Source organism: Danaus plexippus (assembly GCF_018135715.1).
Source record: "Danaus plexippus chromosome 29 unlocalized genomic scaffold, MEX_DaPlex mxdp_36, whole genome shotgun sequence".
Lineage (NCBI taxonomy): Eukaryota > Metazoa > Arthropoda > Insecta > Lepidoptera > Nymphalidae > Danaus > Danaus plexippus.
Genome location: NW_026869857.1, coordinates 976,004 through 998,362, shown reverse-complemented (window position 1 = coordinate 998,362; position 22,359 = coordinate 976,004). Strand labels below are relative to the sequence as shown.

The 22,359-nt window shown below is 38.2% G+C and overlaps 1 protein-coding gene across 1 annotated transcript; it reads left to right on the top strand.

Annotated features, from left to right (window-relative positions):
- The first annotated feature begins 650 nt into the window (after positions 1-650).
- Positions 651-20,683, top strand: LOC116776854 (transferrin-like). Its single transcript, XM_032670129.2, has 11 exons — positions 651-954; positions 15,594-15,702; positions 16,155-16,282; positions 16,655-16,806; positions 17,179-17,323; positions 17,633-17,787; positions 17,899-18,044; positions 18,360-18,563; positions 19,003-19,200; positions 19,637-20,049; positions 20,204-20,683. The coding sequence occupies exons 1-11, from the start codon at positions 867-869 to the stop codon at positions 20,650-20,652; spliced, it is 2,187 nt and encodes a 728-aa protein (XP_032526020.2). The 5' UTR covers positions 651-866; the 3' UTR covers positions 20,653-20,683.
- Positions 20,684-22,359: the final 1,676 nt, after the last annotated feature.

Here is a 22,359-nt window from a genome sequence, read left to right as displayed (position 1 = left end):
GAAAAACTACCGACTCTTAGTATTTAATTAGTTGCAGCGATCTTGCGGTAAAATTCTGTAGCGACTTTAAGCGGCCTTTATCACTAAATCATAGTTGAATCGTTATTTTTTTATTGTCTGCGAAAACATCGTAAAGTAATTTTGCGTATAAACCGAATGAACTTGAAATATCGTTACTATTAAACTGTAGTCATAACGTATTTTAAATGAGTAAAATTTATGAGTTTTTTATTAAAATTACATCTGATTCACGTAACTTATAATTAAAATACTTAAATACAGAAATATTAAACGCTCCAGAGTCCATACTAAAACATATTTTATCGAAAAACAAAAAAATATTTCAATTTGAATATCAACTAAATCGACATTTGATTTTCTTTTTGTTTCGTAATAAACTCGACTAACTTAAACATAAAAAATAATTGATTACGTCAATTAAAATATCGTTTCAATAATCGAACTTTCTTCTAACTTTTCAACTGTCACAAATAATATAAGCACGAAGTTTGTGACACTCACGTGACGCTAGCTGTTAACAAAAAATAAAAATATGTACATATATATGTAATTTCCCACTTCGAGCATCAGACAAGGAAAATATTAAAACAGGTATTTTGAAATCGGTTGGCTCATATATATTATAATACTGAGTCGCCTTGACGCATCAGTGTGTGGCGAGCGCCTAACAGGCTGGCATTGAGGGGCCGGCAGAAAGGCGCGAACTTCGAAAGTCGAACAGCGACGGATAAAAAAAAAATAATCAAGAAAAAAAGCGCGAACTTTGACATATATAGCAACTGGCAGCTAAAAAAAGATTAGACAGTAAAGAGGATTTTATGTGATATTTATTAATATATGTAAAAATGTCTAAATTAAATGTTTTGATTGTGTTTTGTGTGTGCGTACCGTTGGTTCAGTTGCAAGGTCCAGGTTCGGGATCGGATGGAAATTGTGAGTAATGAATTATCAAGTTATTTTTATCACTATTATTTATTTAATATAAACGTTTCACAGCTTACAGTAAAATAATTTTCTAAAAATGAAATATTAAATACAATAGCGACTGTCGCTGATGAATTATTATTATTATTTTTTAATTTTTAATAATAATATAACCTGTATAAGAGCTCAATGAAAAATGTCACTGTAAAATTCAAGTGCTATTTTTTTTTATATGTTTCTGAAAAATAACTAAGAATTTGTTTTAAAAGCCAGATCTCATAACAATAGATACACTAATTGGTCCATTTTGAATAACCTTGTAAATAATATGAGAAAAAAAAAACAAGGAAGTTTATTTACAGTTCGCAGTATTTGATTAAATGCACAAAGAAAAAAAAAACAATTCGCATAAACACAAACTATTATAAAGAGCAGATGTAATGATACGCTTGAATTTAAGAATAATTTATTTACGATCGATTAAGGTCCGTGTCAAATAAAACGAATATGTGCGAGCAGAGGTCGCGAAACGAGTTTCGTTGATTGAGTGAGGGAAAATCCTGATGGAGGGAAAAAACTCCTGTGTCATAGCGGGAAATACGCGCATACAACCTTTATGGTCTTGACGTACGTAATGTTATACATACTGGCTGGTTTTTTTACTTTTTTTCACGTGTGACATGACAGAATTAAAGTGACATATTGAACCTTTTTGCTGTTGAATATCTGAATGATGGTAAAATTATTTTTTGAGCGCGTACACACGTCGTATCACCAGGTAGGTCGACATAATGAAAGAATAACGTGATTGAGAATTTATAAACTATTTGGTTAGTTTGAATGTAGTTTATTTATGATTATTTTGGGACTGCTATACTAAATCGATAGATGGCATCCCTTTGTTTAGATTTTACTTTAATGACATAAACAGATTATAACTATTTGCCACTTTTTATCTTACAAATAATATTTTTAAACTTCTATTCAAGTAGTTTTGCGTATCGAGTATTACAATTTATTACAGACATAATATTAAAAAAAAAACTCTTAAAAAAAAATTCACTATCATCCGGTGAAACAAAAAAACCTACTACGTATTGAAATTAAAAAAATAAAATATTATTGATTCCTCTCAAACATCTTACAAGTCGCAGTTTCTCTCTACAACAATAACTTTCGTATTCACTACGCGTTTTTAGTATCCTAACTACATACTCCCGAGTTTTGGTTACTTTGCAACCACCGTGATAAGACTATTTTACATCGGGCTGAATTTACGTCGGGAGTATGTGGTTTAAAAAAAATAAAAAACGCGTAGTAAATCCGAAAATTAGAGTTTTATGTAATATGAATATACTGCGTTTTAATTTTATTATATAAAAGAAAAACTGTTTAGTATTTCGCATTTCACTTTACTTATTAAGTAATAATGAAGGCTATTGCTAAAAAACCCACTTCTCCGAATCTTAATCTATCTCATTATAGGTTTTAATCGATTACGATCTAGCAATCGGTATCGCTAAACCCAAATCCGCGTAACTACATACGGAGCGTTAGCAGTTTTTCATTAATAACGTCTCACGTATAGTATTAACGTAGGTTTTGATTGGGAAACGGGAAGCTCTTCGTATGTAATGTTAATGCAAACTTGTATTAAACATACAAAATTAATTTTGCATATAAATGTTATTGGCTGGCCTTATTTGGGTGTATCTTTAAATTTATTATACCTATTAGTACAACTACCAAATACTTCGTTAGTATCATAAAGAATCAGCTCAATGTTTTGTTATAGCAAATAGTTTTTAAATTACGAAATAACTTATATAAGCTGTATGTTTAACAATAAATAAACATAAAAATCGACAGGTTTTTATGTTTATTCTCTGAATTTTTACAATAAATTTACTTTATAATTGTTTTCCTGTTAAAATATCAGTACATCAATTTTATGTCATACTTGTGACATAACCTCGAAATGTCATTTTCCTCAATGACAGTGAATTCTTAGTAAGGTATATGAAAATTAAATCAAACAAGGAATCTATAAAAAAAATGAATTTACCTATTTCATCATCGTTATATATATATTATATTTAAAAGTTAAAAAACTCCGACACTATAGTTATCTGTATAAGAGTTAGTCTATCCTTAAAGCGGCTTCAGATTGGACTATAATGATGGAGACGTATGAGAAACAATATAAAATCCCAGAGGATATTTGTGCGTCTCCTCCAGACCAGACATATACCAGAAACCAACATCCCCAAAGACCATACCATCAAGGACAATAAGTATTACGAGCTCACTAACGAACTCTCTAGGAATAGGTTCGTCGTAGATTTGTATTCGGTAAAAGTGGGAGCGAAAGGTATAACAGCTATCTCTTTACAACCTACTAAAAGACTTGGGTCTGTCCAGAGCTAACATCAGTTCATTCTTCGAACGTACTTCGAAGGCAGCCCTAGTAGGTTCTTTTCAAATTTGGTTAGGCAGAGAGAGGAGCTTGAACGGTGGAGGTGAGAGTATAACGCGTTAGGTAGGGGCCCCGTAAACTTACACCTGGGTCGCAAGTCCCCGACACTGTTGAAGCTCCTCTCCCTGCAACGATGGACCCGCACTATGAATCCATGGAATGATGAGAAGTTTCGTCTCTATAAGATTTTCATGAGTCACGAGCATTAAACGGAGTCGGCCAAAAAGGTTTACTTACAAACGAATATTTATGAAATAGATATCAGACATTTAACATAAATTTTGATCTGTTTGCAGTTATGTTAAAAAAAATATTAAACATGAAAATAAAGTAATTTCGTCTCCCATATGCTAACCACGCGTTTCGAGATCACTACATACGAGATGTTTCTCGTTTCTCACTAAAAAACCTACGTTGATACTAAATGTAGCGTAATTGCAATCAATGGTAAAAGAGATTTAAAAATAGAAGAAATAGGACAAGGAGTGGGGATTAATAACTATTCTCTCGTTCTCTCTCATTATATATATATATATATCTACAAAAACATACAAACCTGCGTGGAGTTTTGAAACCTAAATTCATTTCGATGTTACCACAATCAAAAAAGTCAAGACTATTCTGTAATAAGTTTCTGTTTTACATCTATGTATATTCGATTTTATGTTACAGATGTTTTCTATGTGTCTGTTATTTAATTACTGAACTAAAAATATTGAACGTTTTATGCATGTTTTTGTAAAAAAAAAATACTAGGAAAATATATTTTTTTTATAGTAAATACGTTAATGTTAACTTTACAAAACGGGAAAAAGCAATAACCACACTAATGTTATAAAAAGTAACGTATATCTATTTTGGGTTCGATGTCATACAAAAAGGGGCTCTTAGTAATTTATGACAAGCTAATATTGAAATCGATTAAAACCGCGAGCAAAACCTAGTGTTTTATTCTGTTAATAAAATTTTTATTAGCATATTAAATGCAATACCTTTGCGGCCATCTTTATTATTTCATATTACCATGTCTTATTTATACATAATACAATATTTTCTTTCGTCATTTCGTAAATGTCAACATTGAATATAAAAAAAATATGTGGGGTTGTGATTTAAGTAACGATAAATTTAAATTAATATTATATCGTCATAATTGACGTTATGTAGATATTTAATATCATTAAATATAATTAAGATATTTACATTGATATATTATAATAAATAAAGCAGTTTTTATTAATTAAAAGCTATCGATATTTCAAATTATCGATACATTCCATCACTAGCAGCAGAGGAACCGGTCGGCCTTGAGGTAGCCTCAACAATGAATTAAGAACACACCTTTAAGTTCAGAATGGTTTTGCGAAAGCGAGTTATAAAAAAAAATGTGGCACGGATTGCTTCATTAAAATATAATTTGTTTTGATCGGATTTTAAAGAAAGATAAAAAATAAATTTGGCATTATAATCTCAATTATAAAATGTTGTACTCAAATAAACAACTATGTATTTACATTATCGTATTTAACCCGCTCGTGCTTGGTTGCCATTTTGTTTTTCTATAAAAAAAAAGTATTTTTGTTTATAGTTTACTCCTTCGTGAAAATATGAATCATTATTATAGTTATATGTAGTAAATAAATTAATTGAAAGCTTTCTTGAAACCTGATAACCTAGAAATTAACAAAACTACTGGCTGGCTGACTGGCTCGCTTACAAAGGGTTTGTAATCTATTAAAATAACAAAAAAACATTCTCTTTTTATAGAAACTCACTTTAATATATTTTTTATTAAATATTTTGTGTATTTTTTGTAACGACGACAAATATTATCTGTGAAAATTTCAGGAGTAACTCGGTTTATAATGTGTTATCTGCTGACAAAAATACAGACGGACAAACAGTGGAATTAGTAATAGGACCAGGTCTGGTCCCATAGCTATGTAACCTTAAAAAAATATTTGTATATAACAAAAATGCTATAATTATATTGTTGTATTTTGTCCTAATCAATTAACATCTCAACTTTTCAGCTTTATAATGTCGCCATAATATTTATTTATAAATACCAAAAATCCCAGAAGCTACACACAAGATTCCATATGACGTATGTCATTGTCAAAAAAAAACATTGTTGTGTCATTTTATTTATTAAGTTATTTACCAAAATGTGTATATCAGCGATATCGGCACCAATGATGGATGGAACATGACAGTAAAGTAAGTAAGTTACTTGTGGCAGCTATCAATCAGTGTAAAAACTTCTTGCTAGTCATAATTAATTATTGTTATAAGTAAAACGTAATCAAAGACTCTTTAAAAGGAGAATAGAAGTATGTTTTAATTTCCCTAAACACGACGTTTGGACGCACGACTGTTCAGTTCAGTGAGTGCGGACCGTTGAAGAATATAGAACCTTCAAGAAATGCAATGATATTTAGAAGAATTGAAGTTTCATTTTAAATATCATGAAACGTACTGATGATATAAGTGACATTAGTGACGTTAGCAATGCTGACATCCGTCTATAATAACAACGAATTTGTACTAAATCCGATATGTATCATTATATTTGTAATACATGCTATTGCCTGCGACTCCACCCGCGTGAACATCAGAGTTACGTTCATAGAGATATGTATAAAGTGTGTTAAAAAAATACATATAAGTAGTAACAGTAATAGTAACCCACGTTGAAGCCTTTTATTTTAAATAATCTAGATACATACAGCGCCATCTGTCGGGCTGTTTTGTGAATCTAAACCATCTGGAGCGTCAAACAGATGCGGACAAAAAGTTTCATTCAAATCGTTCCAGCCGGTCTGAGTTCAGTAACCGACACATGTACAGTAGAGATATATATGTGAATAATTTATACAATATTATAGTGTTGTAACTTTTGGCACGGCTAGCGTCCAACCCACGCATCAAATAGAAGGTCGTTATCAGGGGACAAAGGGTAAAGGAAGGCATTTTTTAAAAATGACTCAAACTTCAACTTTGAAGTATCAAAATGTTATGTTTATAATCCCAGCACAATAATCAGATATTTCATTTCTTTCACCCTGGGACATCTTAGTCTTTTGGGAGCGATGTAACGACGTCATCCTGGGATTTCCCCCGGATATGTCTCTTGGAAACTCTTAGGTGTTCATAGAGGTCCGATGGCCTTTTTAGACTCACCCAAAAGTATCGCGATCCCTCAATAACGCTGAATCAGCGGGTAGAACGCGCTTCAGCCACGACTGCAACACCTTCATGACGCTCGCATCTAACTTTGACAAGAAGGTTTTATTAAAATCATAGACGAGGAAAGGCCGATTCAGACGAGATATTAGATAAGCTTTTTTGACGTTACTTACCGATTGGTAATCTAATTTGAGACCGTTCCAAAAGCTATCTACTATTCCTTATTTATTTTTAAGTTTCGACTTAACTGTTGCTGTTAGCCCTATTGGATTTTTCAGTATCACTGGGTGGGGTGGGTGGCCCGATGGGACTAACCCATTTAATTCGGGCCGGAAGGGCCCGCTATTCTTTTTAGAGATGGAGAACGGCCTATATAATCTATTTTACGACCGAGAAATTTGAATTAAGAATTTTCTATAACCGTGAAACGCATTGACCGCCTAACGATAATCCCGGATCGTATGAGGTGTATCTTGTACTCCGCCTACCGAGACACAGACAGTGACATTCACTTGGTTTTGTCCTCAATCCATCGGTCCACTCACAGAATCTATCCACTTCATCTAATAGTACTTGACAGTGTTTGGGGTTACGTGTCAGTATTGCGAGATCGTCAGCAAAGGCTAAGATGGATTCCGTGTATTTACTACCAAACTTGGACCGATAATACACAAAAGATCATTTGGAAATCATCTTTAAGTTTGAATTCTTTTTCACCTAACAGAAGATACCAACCTATACCTAAACTTAGTTACTTATATTAATTAGTAAGAGCTTCCAACGCTTACGTAAACACGGACAGTTTTAGCGTTTCCTCCGTAATCTTTATGACTCATTTAACGTCATATTGCGATTACTTGCGAAAACCTCAGTGTTAAGTAACCTTGCCTCTTGTACATATCGTCAAATTTCATGCAGACAGTTACGTCATTTTTCAAATAACAAACTAACGATTCATAAAAAAACAGAAGACTAGCCGTATTTAGTTCATCACATGATATCTTACTGTGAGAATAACTCGACTTAAATTAGGAGCACTACAAGTAACCTTTTTTTTTTTTTTTTTTTTGTTGACGGGGGGAAATCTTCGTAAGACTTCCGGCCGCGTGGGGGACGCGACCGGGGCATGTGGGATTCTTGCCCACTAAAACCCCCCGATGTCCTCTTTCTGCGCTATCGCGGGGGACGTGGGAACTGTTTAACTACCACGACCCCGCAGCGCTTGCCTCTCCCGGCTTCGTCCGGGCTTGGCTCTGCCCAGTGCGGCGGCTTGGTGACGTGCCGCCGCTTGCCTCTCCAAGAGCTCCCCGGACATTGGAGAGCTTGCTTCTCGGGCCCTCTTGATGTGAGCGGCGATCCCCCGATCGCCGCCCATAGGCTAGGCGTCCAATTCCATGGCAGGCAGGGCGAGAACCGCTCCTCCTCCGCCATTGGCCTTGGGCTTTTTAGGCCGGGCCTTCCTTGGTGCCCTTCGCGTCTTTGTTGCTTTCGTGCCGGGGAGAGACGGCCTTGCGACGCAGCCGCTTGCCCCCAGCACGTGTGCCCTCTCTGCTTTGCCAGCAGCCTCGCACAAGAGGCAGTTTGGCGCTGCCTCGCACTCGGCCGCCTTGTGACCCGAAGTCCCGCACCGGAAACATCTCCGGCTACGGTCCTCCGGGTGCTGGCACTTCACCGCCACGTGGCCGGTGTCAAGGCAGCGGAAGCAGCGCTTAGGCCTCGCGGCCAGCAGCACCACCCTCGCCGACACCCAGCCGACCATCAGCCGCCCGGAGCTGCTGAGCTTCTTGGCGGCTGCGACCGGGACGCGCATCCATACGGACGCGTCGCCCCGTGGCCCGACCACCAGTTTACCCGCCCGAATGTCCCCAACCGAGCACCCTCCTTCCTTTGCGACCGCTTGGATGACGTCGGCGGTCGCTACGGACTCGTCCAGCCCGGCGATGCGGATCTCCGCACTCGAACCGGACGGGCGACTTTCACGACGTCTGAGGGCAGGACGGACCTCAGCCGCTCAGCGAAGGCGTCCGCCTTTTCCTGCGCTCCCTCACCGTCGATGGTGAGGACGCGCGCACCAGTTTCGGCTAAGCGGAAACCGAGCCTGGGGATGCCGAGTTCCCCCAAGTCGATCGCCGCCTTAGCCTGCGTCAGCAAGCCGACATATGTCACCCCTTTCTCCGCGGCGTCCGCTGCTAAGGTGAGCGTGACTGCCGCGGTGGTCGGTGAACGAAGCTTCACCTTCCTCTTCTTCTTTTTCTTCTTCTTTGGGGTGGCTTTAGCTGGAGTAGCCACCCCCTTCTTCTTGCTCGCCTTTCGTGACCCGTCTGTAATGTGCGGGCCTTCGGCGGTAGAGGGACTGGATGTGGCCCCTTCATTTCTCTGCGCCGCCTCTTGAGCAGCCAATGATGGCTGCTTTGTTTGATGTCGCCTCCTGGCCGGCGCAGGGCGGGCCGCTTTCGCGGCTGCAGCGGTTGTTGTAACCGCAGCGATGTCTGCATATGTGGGGGCAGCCGTCACCTTTTGGGGCTCTGGGCCCTTCCGCTTCGGTGCCTCTATGGCACCTGTTACTTCTACGGCCAGAGCAGGCCGTCTTCGAGGCTCCGGCAGAAGGCGGTCCTCAATGCCGGCCAGCCTGGCGTCCAGCATTGTGCCGAGGGTCTGGAGGTTTTTTCTCGAAACCTCGTCCATCAGCTGGCGTATTTCTTTTTCGGCCGGGCGGTAGGCCTGTCGGCGCAACTCCTCCATCTCTCGGCGCAGGTCCGCCACCTGTGCGAGGAGTTGCGTATTTTGCGCCTCCATCCGCTTGATCTCCTCCGAAGAGGAGCGCTCCCTCAACTCCGAGACGGCCGTCCTTATATTGACGACCGCCTCTTTGAGGCATTTTGTGAAGGTGCCCTTCAAATTTCCTGACCTCGTGGCGACCATCAGAATGTTCGCCAACGAGGCCTCGACACTTTTAGTCAGAGCGGCATTGGTTTGCGCTGACACATTCTCAATTGAAGCAGCGTTCGGTACAGGGCTTGCGCTCCTTGACGCGCTTCTCTCTTTCGCTCTCTTAACTATTTCGGCCACATCCTTCTCGGCCTGAAGCCGAAGGGCCTCCTCCTTCGCCTTGTTGTAGGCAGCTTGGGCCGTCGCGAGGCCGACATACTGGCCAGGCATTGGTGGCCGCCTACGTCCCTTTTTAGAAGTGGGTGCCGCCCCTTTGCTCAAGGCGTGCATCCCGTCACTTTCTGTTTTCCTCTTGCGAGGCCTGTCTGCTCCGGTCATTGATGACCTTCCGGACTCCAGCGACATAGCGCTGAAGGCCGAGGAGTCAGAGAGATCGTCGTCACTATCTCTATCACTTCTGTCCAGTCCGGTTGGTAGCCGTGTGAGCAGAACGCGCGGAATGCGCGACGCGGCTCCGAGGCCCAACTCGCGCTCAAACTGATTGCGAGCGTTGGTCTCTTCGACATCGCTTACAGGGTCCGGTCTCGACACGGTAAGGTGCGCCGAGCCCGGCCTAATGCCCAAAGCCGAAACGTTTTGCAAGTCGGAATCCGTTGTCATATTGCCATGGTCGTTACTTCTCCTCTCTTCTTCTCCTCCGATCGTATTGGTGGCACCCCCCGTATACATGGGCCGACCCCGCGCCGAAGCGGGAGTGTGGGATTCCCCGGCAATAATACCGGGACCCACCCGGGGACTATTTTTCTCAACACGATTTTCCATTTTTTGTTTTGACCCTTTGAGGTAGGGCCAGACCTGGTGCCCTTGGGACGAGCCGCCTGCTCGCCATGCATCCCAAGGCCGGGCACCAGAACCAAAGATTAGGGGCCGTATAAGCCCATCCATCAGCATTCATCCATCACACATTCACAAGCCTTTCATTCTACGGGCTGTTCCCCCAGCCCGGACCGAGACCCCAAAACGAAGTCAAGGTCCTCCTCCCCGTGACTGACTGCACCGGAAAAGCCGGTGGGCGATGGGGTCGTCACGTCCCGACGCCGAGACTACAAGTAACCTTGCGCCAACATTCCTCTTGCAATCAATACTACATTCATTAATTTCGCGTTTTATTTCAAATAAAAATAATAACAAAATTAATTATCTTAAATTATCACATATTTATTATTTTGGGTCGAAACTTCGCATCATTCCATGGATTCACCGTGCGGGTGGCGGGTCCGTCGTTGCAGGGAGAGGAGCTTCAACAGTGCCTGGGACTTGACCCAGGTGTAGGTTTAAGGGTCCCCTATCTAACGCGTTATACTCTCACCTCCCCCGTCCAAGCTCCTCTCTCTGCCTAACCAAATTTGAAAAGAACCTACTAGGGCTGCCTTCGAAGTACGTTCGAAGAATGAACTGATGTTAGTTCTGGACAGGCCCAAGTCTTTTATTAGGTTGTAGAAAGATGTAGCTTTTATGTATATTTTATTATTTAATTTTATTTTTCTTAGATAATTTATAATCATTTATAATAGTCAGCACCCGTGCAGTCTTCCAACCGAACTACGTTACAACTGTATTACCCCTATTGATAAAGGCAGGGCCAGTGTTCAAGATTGTGGTAGTTATAGAGGCGTTAGGATCATGAGTCACACCATGAAGCTCTTTGAGCGCATGATCGACCTCAGGCTCCGCCGAGAGTGTACTGTCTCAGAATGTCAATATGGATTTCAGCCAGGATCCGGCACCTTGGACATCTTTTTTGTCAACAGAACTCTGATGGAGGCATTCAGGGAAATAAGGAGAGCTCTGCATGTCGCATGCCTAGATCTGCAGAAGGCCTTTGACTGCGTGCCTCGTCAATGTATCTGGTGGGCATTGCGATTCAAAGAGATCCCTGAGGCCTATATTGACATCATCAGAGACATGTACCGCGATTCCGTTTCAATGGTTAGGACTGCTGTTGGCGATACAAAACCCTTTCCGATCTCAGTAGGGGTTCACCAAGGCTTGGCTCTTAGCCCCTTCTTCTTCAATGTAGTGCTGGACACTATCTCGGCTAACATCCAGGACCAGCCTCCATGGCTGATGATGTATGCCGATGACATAGCGCTCATTGATGAGAGCAGGTTGACGCTGGAGCGGAGAGTGAACCTCTGGAATGGTACGCTTGAGAACGGTGGTCTTAAACTAAATGTGACGAAGACCGAGTACATGGCTTGCGGAAGCCCGGACTCTTGCACTATCCATTAGGTCCTGAACCAGCCGTTAATTGAAGCAGGATATGAGAGCCAATGGACTCACCACCGAGGATGCCAAAGACTGCGCAAGGTGGAGGGTTTGAGCAGGAAGGCAAACCCTAGCTAAAGCTGGGATAATTGCCAGGAAGAAGAAGAAGATTTATAATATTCAATGAAGTATACAGGGTGTTAAATTACTCGTCGAAACATGTCCGTACTTGACATTTAGAGTTTATAATATCTAACCTTGGCTGTGAAGAAGTGATACAACATTATTTAATTTGGCCATTAGCGAATCTACTGACTTTTTCCTCTTGCTGGAAACCCGGTTATGTTTACTACAAGTTTGCGTCTCACCACATACGGAGCGTTATCAGTTTTTCATTGATAAATCTATAAAATTATAGTATTAACATGATAAGTAATTTTCAACCTAATACTTAACTAAAATTCACCTATTTTTTTAACTGACCGCCTCTCTTTTTTTTTATAACATGGCCTTCATCTGTGCAAAGACGTGCACAGCATATTCTGCCAGTGTCGTGTAGAATGACCGCCTCCCTTTTATTATAGGGTTTGTGAATAAATTGAATGACAATTTTGACACTCGTTTAAAAAGGACGGTTTTCTCAGTGTATTTTTTTTTTTAATTCTAAACGTCCAACTTAATAAATTCGTTCTAATAGCATAATAAAAATATTGAGCAATAAATAAAAGAACCTTTAACTTACAAATAAAAATATTCCAATATGTTTTTTCCTGGAAATGATTCAACCACGCTAAAAGTTTTAAAAACGTCACGTAAGAAGTAATTTTATACTTAGGTTGTGTTAATTAAATATTAAATAAACATATAAAAATAAGGTATTTGTGTGACAAATGTGTCATAAGACGAACACGAAGGTTATATATATATGTGTAATTTCAAACAGATAATAAAAAATAAATATTTCCTTCTTGAGATCATATAATATGAAAAAAATATATAAAACGCGAATTCATCCTTCGTAACGTGATTGTATGATACACCTATATATGTTTTTAGTATTTAAGATTCATAAATAGAAATTATGTCTAAGTTTTTTTTTAATCTAAGATGGAGGCCACAACATAGAATGAACTTCAATATCCGGTAGTTTGAAGTATTGCGGAAGTAGACGCTATGCGGAGAATAAATATAATTATGTCTAATTTACTGGAGACATAAATAATATTGATTGAAGTTGCCATATATATGAAAACGATTAAATAAAAATATATATTACGATGCATAAATCGTGTCAAATTTAGACCGCAGCTAATACAAATTAATGCATTGGTAATATAACTCTCAAATCGTAATAGAATAAAAACACAAAAAAAAAATAACAATTTTTTTCTAAATATGTATAATTATATATATATGTATTTTTTGGATTCAGTAGCGAGATTTAAACGATGGTGGAGTTGTTGAGCCTTAATACTAATTATTTAAAATGTTTTAATTGTTAATATTCTAAAATTTACCGTGATAATCCATTTCTGTAATTAAAAAATATGTGAAAGATGTGTAAGTAAAAGTAATATTCAATTATGCGATATTCATAAAATTGGAAGAAAATTAACATTAAACGAAACATATATTAGAAATCGGTCGCGGTTAGTGACATAACATAGTTATATTTTAATGGAATAGAATATTTATTGTATGAGAAAAGTTTATTTTGTTTTTCGGTATTTTCCATTACGAAGAAACCACTAAAATCGATAAATTATCGAGTAAATAATATATTTTCCTGTAATTCAATCTTCAGTTTCTGCCCTTTATTATTACAAAAGTTGTTATTAGAATAGTGATATAGAGTATAGTATTTAAATAAAACCTTTTTGTGTGTTCCGGCTGTATATAGTAATATTAGAGAATAATAGCATGAATCGTGATCTACATATCAAATAGCATTCAATTATCTGTGATGTCACTTTGACAGCTGCCTCAAGTCAATTGTCATGTAAATAAACTCGCCACTCACCATGGAGGTCGCATTAAAGTAAACAGCCTCTTTTTTATATAAAATAACAATTATTAATCATCAAGTATAGACTCACAACAATGCGTAATTATCATAACTGACACCTTTATATTTTTTTTTAAATTCAGCTGCTTGCAATGATTTTACGTTATTAATCCATCAATCATTTAAATTATAAGGAAAACGGATATTCAAATGTTTTTAATTTAAAATGGTAATATGTACTTCTTTTATAACTCAGCTTGTTTTTAAATGCTTCAACGCTTAACACATGGCACATATTTGTTTAGATTATTACTCTTTTCTGTCAGGGTTGCCACATGTATATATATGTATTGACGTCAAATTGTCAAATAATTTTTACGTTCGTAAGACTAGTAAATATTAGATACTAAATAAATATGATTCCTATAAAGAGGTACATTATAAGCCTAATGATAGTGTGATTTTTGGTTTTGGTTTGGAAAAAACCTTTAAGTGAAACATAAACAATTTGTCTATTAAGGCTACGGTTAAAAAAATTAAAAAATGGAGTAGGGACTTTACAGTATTTAATTTAATGTGCTTCTATGATGAAAATACAAAAGTTATTATATAAACAATATTATCTTATGATAATAATAAGACACTGTACGTGAAAAACTATATATTAACGGTCCGTATGATGACGATGCAAACATGTATTTAAATTTCTCAAAATTTAATAAAAACAATTTCTTGAACGGAGCCGCGGGTTAGAGCTACTTAGAACTCAAATACGATCGATACTATCGTGGTTTATAATGGTAATAGTACAACACTAAATAGAGATAAATGTAATTAATGTTGCTTCATTAAAACTTTATGTTTATTTATAAATTGGACGTCAAAAGAAACATAATTGTAATGATTTACGACCGCAACTGACATTGACATATAGAAATTTATATGACAGATTAAAAAGTGCATTCTATTCACATTGCTGTGAAATTTTAATTAAATCAATTTTAAAAATAATTGATTTGGAGATGCATCGTCAGATATAATCACGCTTCGCTCGAAAAAAAGCTCTCGTTGCCAGTTTAGTGAAGCGACCTCGGCGTGTCAGTAGCGAACTGTTTTTTGGACGTGGGTTCCGTTCCTGAAATTGATATTGGTGGTCAGATGTGATTGTTTTGATAAACCCCACCTCGGATAACTGGCCTATCGAACAAAAAAACTCGACTCTATCGTACATTCGGTTGCCGAGATCATCTCCGTGGTTGAATGACCTGAGTCGCCAGAATAGCGTTCCGCTCGCCTCACTCAGTCATTTTTAGCCATGATATCAAAAAAGGTGTGTTGTAATATTGGGGTCGAAGTCTTGTCACCTTCCTTGCTTTGGTTTTTACCTTAAATAGTTAATATCGGTGCAGACGTGCAATAGTATCAACCATCAGGTCGCCTCCAAAATAATGTAAGGCATTTTTGACCCATGATTCCTAGATTAGATGATTTACGCGTGCGAGTGTAATAGTTAAATAAACATTGATGGATGGGGTTTTGTAACCAGAGCTTAAGGTTGTGATATCTAAGATACTCGCGTGTACACATTTAAATCACTTAATTTAATTTTATATCTCCATAACCCTCGCCTGCTTCGCACCAAATTTCGCTTGCTGTAAATGAAACGAAACGTCGGGATTATGCAGATACAAAATAATATAAAAGCGGGTAGTATACGAAAAACAGTTTAATTTTAGAAAGGTACACTAAAATCTTAGATATCACTAAATATAAATGTGTATGTTCCTTAATTTCCGTTAACATATTTGTATTTTGTTCCAGTACGTCTGTGCGTCGTGGAAGGTCGCGGTCCGTTCAAACGGGGCGCAACTTTCTGTCCCATTCTGGAAGAGGAGAATTCTGGTGTGGAGTGTGTCCTGGGAGCTGATCAGTGAGTTAATTACAATATTTAGGACAAATAGATTATTTCGTTATGATTAAGATATTTGCATGATTATCGTAGATTTGATTAGGAATATTTTTTTTTTATTTTGGCAGCTTTTTGTTCATCCAAATGCAAATTTGGCGAATACGTAAGGATATTAGCTTAGGCTATTTCGTTTCGTGGCTTAGGTGATTTCGTGTATAGTAACATAACACCGAAAGTTTGAACGTAAAAGGAACTACGAATATAACGTTAATTATTATTTTTAAGTCACTAACATGTAGGAGTATCGATTGAATTATTATACTAGTAATTTATATTAAGTCACATTTGAGGACCAAGCTTTCGCTATCATTCCTTAATGTATAAATTGAACAACAAAACATTATTTAATTTTGCCGAACTCATATCATTTTCACAGTGACAATTTTTTTGGAATTATTCTTTTGCATTCCCAGACTGGACTGCCTGCGTCGCATTAGTAAAGGCACGGTTGACTTCGGAGTGTTCAGCCCCGAGGATCTGATAGCGGCGCAGTGGGCCAACATTGACGTTCTAGTCACTAACGAGATTAGGCAGAGGCATAGTGAGTATACAGATACAGGATAGATTTGGCTGAAATAGTTTATATGGATGCCTTCACCCGGAGAATGCATTACATTACATACGCACTTCTTCCTGTTTGGAATGAGACCAAACTTCTCATCATTCCATGGATTCACCGTGCGGGAGACGGGTCCATCGTTACAAGAAGTGGAGCTACAGCAGTGTCTGGGACTTGACCCAGGTGTAGGTTTAAGGGGCTCCTATTTAAACGCTCACCTCCACCGTCCAAGCTCCCCTCTCTACCTAACCAAATTTGAAAAGAACCGGATATGCTCCGTATTTATATGCAAAACTCGTAATATTAACTATTCCTATCTTGTTTTTTTTTGTTAACATTTAAAAATTGTTGCAGGACCATACGAACGGAGAATAGTGTCCGTAGTCAATCGTCGTATCCTGTTCGAGACCGATGCGTCTTTGTCAAATGTTCTCAGGAACAGTACTCTGTGCCACCCGGGCGTGGGAGTTGACGACCTCCGACCTATGTCAGATACACTCGCTGAGGTATGTACTTGGACCTTATATCCCACGATGAGATCTATGACTTTCGCGAGTATTCATTGAAATAAAACGTAATATTTTTCGGATCTGTCATGTCAAAGACATTCCCATCTCGTCTGGCGGTGATCGCGGTTGCCGCAAAGCAACAGAAACGTCGGACTATTTAGTTAAAATAATAAAAAACGCGTAGTAAATCAGAAAAATATCAGTTTTATTTGGATTCCATGATTCATTTCTAATAAACCTACCACGAGTTATCATTCTTAAACTAAATACTTACAGTTTCTAGTAGTATCGACGTAGATGCATCAATGAACCGGCCCCGATCTGTTTAGCGAGTCAATGCAACCTCCTTTAATATGACTTCATCACCAGTACCTGGAGTCCCTCATCATCCCTCGCTCCTGTGAGCCCGAGCTGACGCTCACTGAGAACCACATCAAGGCTGTGTCCAGCTTCTTCTACAAGGCCTGTAAGGCCGGACCCTGGGTTCCAGACAAACAACGCGACGCGGCGCTAAGTGAGTGATTTCAGAAAACTTTATTAGGCCTTTATGAGAAAATTTTTCTAAAAATCATTATTTTTATGTTCAAAAATCAGTAGTAACAACGAGAAGTAGAGGATCTAGATCTTGTATGGCACATAGGATAGCTGAATGGTCAGTAAGGTAGATGAGGAAATTAGAAGTGGGTAGATGCAGAAAAAAGATAGTCGTCTGTATAAAGGAGAAGTCACTAAATAAAAGTGCTATGTATAAGATGAAAATGAAATGAAAATGAAATTTAATTATACAGAGGGCTATATAGATTAATTTAAAATTATCTTGCAGAGAAGAAGTATCCAAATCTGTGTGGAGCGTGCGCGAGCCCGGATTGTTCTACAAACGACAAATACTGGGGCCCGCTTGGAGCCCTGCAGTGTTTGGGGGACGACGCGGGCGACGCCATGTGGGGGGAGATGGATGACGTCATGTACTTCTTTGGGGTGATAACCTGTTTCTTATAGCTGAGAAACCTGGGACGCAAATAGTTTTCCAGAATGTCATGCTTATGTATTGAATCGATCCTAATACAAACCTCATGGTTACTATTACAGGTGAACACATCGTCCCCGGCCGGTTCCGCTGCTAATATCGATTCCTTTGCCTACTTGTGTCGCGACGGGAGCTCCCAGCCCGTCGCCGGGAACATGGCACCCTGCGTGTGGCTCAACAGACCCTGGCCCGTCGTTATAGCGAAGCGGTTAGCCTATAGTCACGTATTCTTCTAGAAATGCAATCTTGAAGGTTTTGGCATCAAACAGCTTAGTTTAGAGCACAAGTCAAAGGCCAGAATCATTGAACAATGTCTGTCTGTTTGTATTATGTTTTTCTTGCACTCATTTATATAAACATATGATAACTATATGGTAACTAAATATATATATATACATATATTCTAATATAGTTACACCTTAACCATATGAACCCGCTGTATATAGGTTTTTAAAAAAATGTTCTTAAAAAAAGGATATAATATATATATGAACACATGTATAAACCCTCGTGAAATCCACAGGAAGGCGTCCGCGTCAGTGAGTTCCCTGGTGTCCTCGTTGAAGGAGGAGGACCTGTTCAGTAGCAACTGGCGCGAAGCCCTGGCCTCACTACTCGAGGTCCGCCGGGCCCCCGTCACAGCCCACATGAAGGCCCCCCTAGACTACCTCGCATCAGCTCGGGGCTTCAGGGAAGCTTACAGTCAGAGCGGATGTGATCCGCCGAGGTAATTATTACGGCTTATCCGCTGAGCTTCGAACATTGTTCTAGACTCTTATGATTATAAACTCGGTCTACTCCTTATTAGGGATATTTAAAATTGAAGTATGGAATAAGTTTTAGCTAGCGACTTCGTCCTTATCACTTGGAGATAGAATTCAAAGGAGAACAATAAGACCGTCAGTGACATGTACAGTGTGTGTCACGTGACCCCATACACTATACATGTGTAGTGACGTGTTCCCTAAGGAACTACCCACAACTCGGGGATATAAATAAATACCTCGGAGTTCCTGTGTGACGTGTTTGTAAAGCGTTATTGTAATCCGTTTATCCAAAGACACCTCCACATTCACAACACTGAGTCCTCTCAGCACCGCATCAGTCCTAGCTTACTAAATTTTGGCCTAATACCTAAATACCCTTATACAATTGTTTTTCACCAGGCACATAACAATGTGTACGAATTCGTTGTTGGAGAAGAACAAGTGCGAGTGGCTGAGCGAGGCGGGCGCCGTGTACGGGGTGAAGCCTCCGCTGCAGTGCACCATGACGGCGGGGGCTGCGGACTGTCTGAGGAGCGTCAGGGACGGCGCTAGTGACGTCACTGTACAGCACAGCGACTGGCTGCCGGTGGGCAGCAGGTAGGTGGTGATGATTAACTCCCTCTCTTTCTTTGTCTCTTTATCTCTCTCTTTTAGTTAGTGACGTTTAGATTGGGCAATGTCATGATGATTAACATTCATATATATAAGTATACAGATTCAACTAAGTGTCTGAAGTTATCGCTTCTTGCACGTATGATCACTACAAATGTAAAACGCTATATATTATAAACTAGCCGATATGTTAAAATAGATTTATTAAAACATACAAATCTTCTGTCGAATTAATTAAAAAAAAATGTAAACTACCCAAAGGTGTGCATATATCAATTAATCTGAACAAATGTTATCTCTATCTCTTTCTCTCCCTCCCTAACTTTTTTACAAAAATCTCAAACATTTTCATGTCACGTATATAATAAGTAAAAATTGTTCCAAGGCAGAAATTTCATTAACGCTTTATATTCTCTCACAGGTTTTTCGATTTGAAGCCTGTGCTATACGAAGTGACTCCTATAATGGAAAAAATGGACACAGTGATGGCCTACGTCAGACGCGACGCCAATATAAACGACATGGCGGAACTGCGCGGGAAAAGGGCCGCGTTCCCGAGCTACGACGGCGTCGCGTGGCATTCGGTGTTCAAATACATAGCGGATAAAGAGAACTACAACTGCTACGACGCCGTGCACGATTACTTCAGTGAGATCTGTGCACCGGGACTCGAAGTCAGTGGATTCGAAGTGGATATCACGGATAGATATACGAGGAACTGCTACAAGGATGGGGACGAGGTGGTGAGGGGAGAGGTGGCGGCGCTGAGGTCGGTCGTGGAAGGGAAGAGTGATGTGGCGTTCATTAGTATGAGAACTGTTAGAATGTACCAAAGTAAGGACACAATAAATAGAACTTGTAATAAAACTACATTTTATTAATATTATAGAAGATATTTTTCAAGAACACATCATATATTTTCTCATTCAAACGGACTCTGCAGTTCGCATGAGACATTACTAACAATAATTTACGAATTCTGTTTCAGGTAACCTAATAAACGAGCCTTGGTCTAACACCCTCGTGGACCTGAAGCCGGTCTGTCCCGAGGAGAACAGGAAATACTGTTACATATCCTGGTCGAACATCGGTCACATTTACGCCAAACGAAACATCACAGCTATGAGGAAACACGAAATAATCACGATGTTCACGAAGTTAGATCAATTGTTCGGCAAACATCAACCCTTCCATAGCGTCATGTTCACGATGTACGGGCCGTTTAATCACCAGACCGATGTCATATTCCACAACAACACTAAAAGCCTATCAACTGACAACTTATTTAAAACGCATCCATACGTCTCTATGCCGTTCAACTTTGACAGTAGGTTTAATGACAGCGTCTGTCACACGGACATAACGAGCACAGCGTATAAAATGGCGCCAACAGTTGTATTGTTGGTTGCAATTTTAAGTATATTAGTCATGAATTAGTAATTTATTGTAAATAAATATTTTTTTATTATTGAATTCGTTTCATTTTAGCTTTCAATGAAGATTTATGTGTTAATAAAATGTGTGTTAAATTTTCCTAAGATGTTTATTTACAACGACATTTCTTCCACTTATGTATATCCTTCATAGAATCCTTTTTTCAGTAACAAATTATTTTTCACCGGTACAAATATACATTACATACTTTTGGATATGAAAATAACATATCCTTATCATATTCTCGCTTTGAACAAATTATTATTTTTAATTGCTTAAATAACACAAACATAAAGATTGCATACATTTTGTTTTAATTATCTTTTGTTTTACAATAAAATAATATGCATTTAGTGGTCATCAATATAAAAAAAACATGAACTAGCTACAATTACAGGTATTATTTTGATTGCTTTGATTACTTTAAATTATACGTTATAAAACGTTTGCAACGGAGTTGTCCGTCATAATTGACAAATAATAGCGTAGTTTAATAATAATTCTGTATTACAATTTTAAAATGCATTAACATTGAATAATTTGAATAACATAGGCACTTTAAATGTGGGGTACAAAGCTCAAGGATACGGAAATTATAAAAAAAAAATTACTAAGTTTTGAAATTTTACACATTGTTATTCAAGGAGGTTAAAATATTGTAAGTAGTATGTATTCCGGATTATTGCTTTTATACTTTTGCATAAAATAATATTATGCTACTTCCTTATCCGTCGTTTTTCGCTAATGTAAAATTTAAAGAAAAGTTCTCACAAAATTATCTCTAGTATTTTATTATACGATATCAATATTTATTTCATGTTCTTAACATAAATTATGGTGTCATGGGTACATCGCCATTTCTCTTAATAAGGCTTTGATATATTATTATTATCTTTGCGTAAAAATATCCATAAAATTAAATTAGCAATATTTCATATTATATGTCTTAATTGCATGTATTAAGAAAATATTTTAAGAATTGAAACGAATCTCTTATTATGTACATCACATGGAAACGTTACGTCCGTCTATCACCTGTCGCGTTACATCCAGATGCAGATTGAGGGTTAGGGGGCAGGGAGTGAAATAAAAGGCGCTACGCGAGGCTGATATGATGAAATCACCATGTACCAATAGTAATTTTACTCATTCAAAAATGTCCTTTGTTATTTGTCTAGTCATTTAAATTAATATTTTTCAGACTTTAAGCATGTTTGTAACATATAGTATAACGTATCTGTTATGTTTGACATACTTTAATGTTTAAATGATACTAGTATTTTTCGGATAAACTACGCGTGATTTATTTTTGTAAAAAACTACATACTCCCGACGTTTCGGTTACTTTTCAGCAACCGCGATCACGGGCAGACGAGATGTGATCACGTATAGCGCGGAATTTTTTTTACTATTTATATCTTATAAAATTGCTCCTTAAATGTTCTAACAGAATCAGTAATTGCTCCACTTCTAAAATAATTACTTGATTTATAATTACTGAAAACTTTACAAGTATATACATTGAAAAATATTCATTTTTTATACATTTTTTTGATAAGAAAATTGCTCTCAATTTGCTTTATCAATCACACAACAAATAATTTTAACTTAGGCAGTTTTTATAATAATTACAACAATTAAATTGGCACAGTAACCTACTGCGCGGTGTCGTTGTAACTTCTAAAGGCTGTATTTGCATGCTTCAACGTG

Bases quoted from the DNA above. Each gene is read 5' to 3' on its own strand.
- LOC116776854 (XM_032670129.2), top strand. From the start codon at position 867: ATGTCTAAATTAAATGTTTTGATTGTGTTTTGTGTGTGCGTACCGTTG. The intron at 18,045-18,359 runs GTTAGCCTATAG...TGAAATCCACAG, and splicing joins CCCGTCGTTATAGCGAAGCG to GAAGGCGTCCGCGTCAGTGA. The intron at 20,050-20,203 runs GTAAGGACACAA...ATTCTGTTTCAG, and splicing joins AACTGTTAGAATGTACCAAA to GTAACCTAATAAACGAGCCT.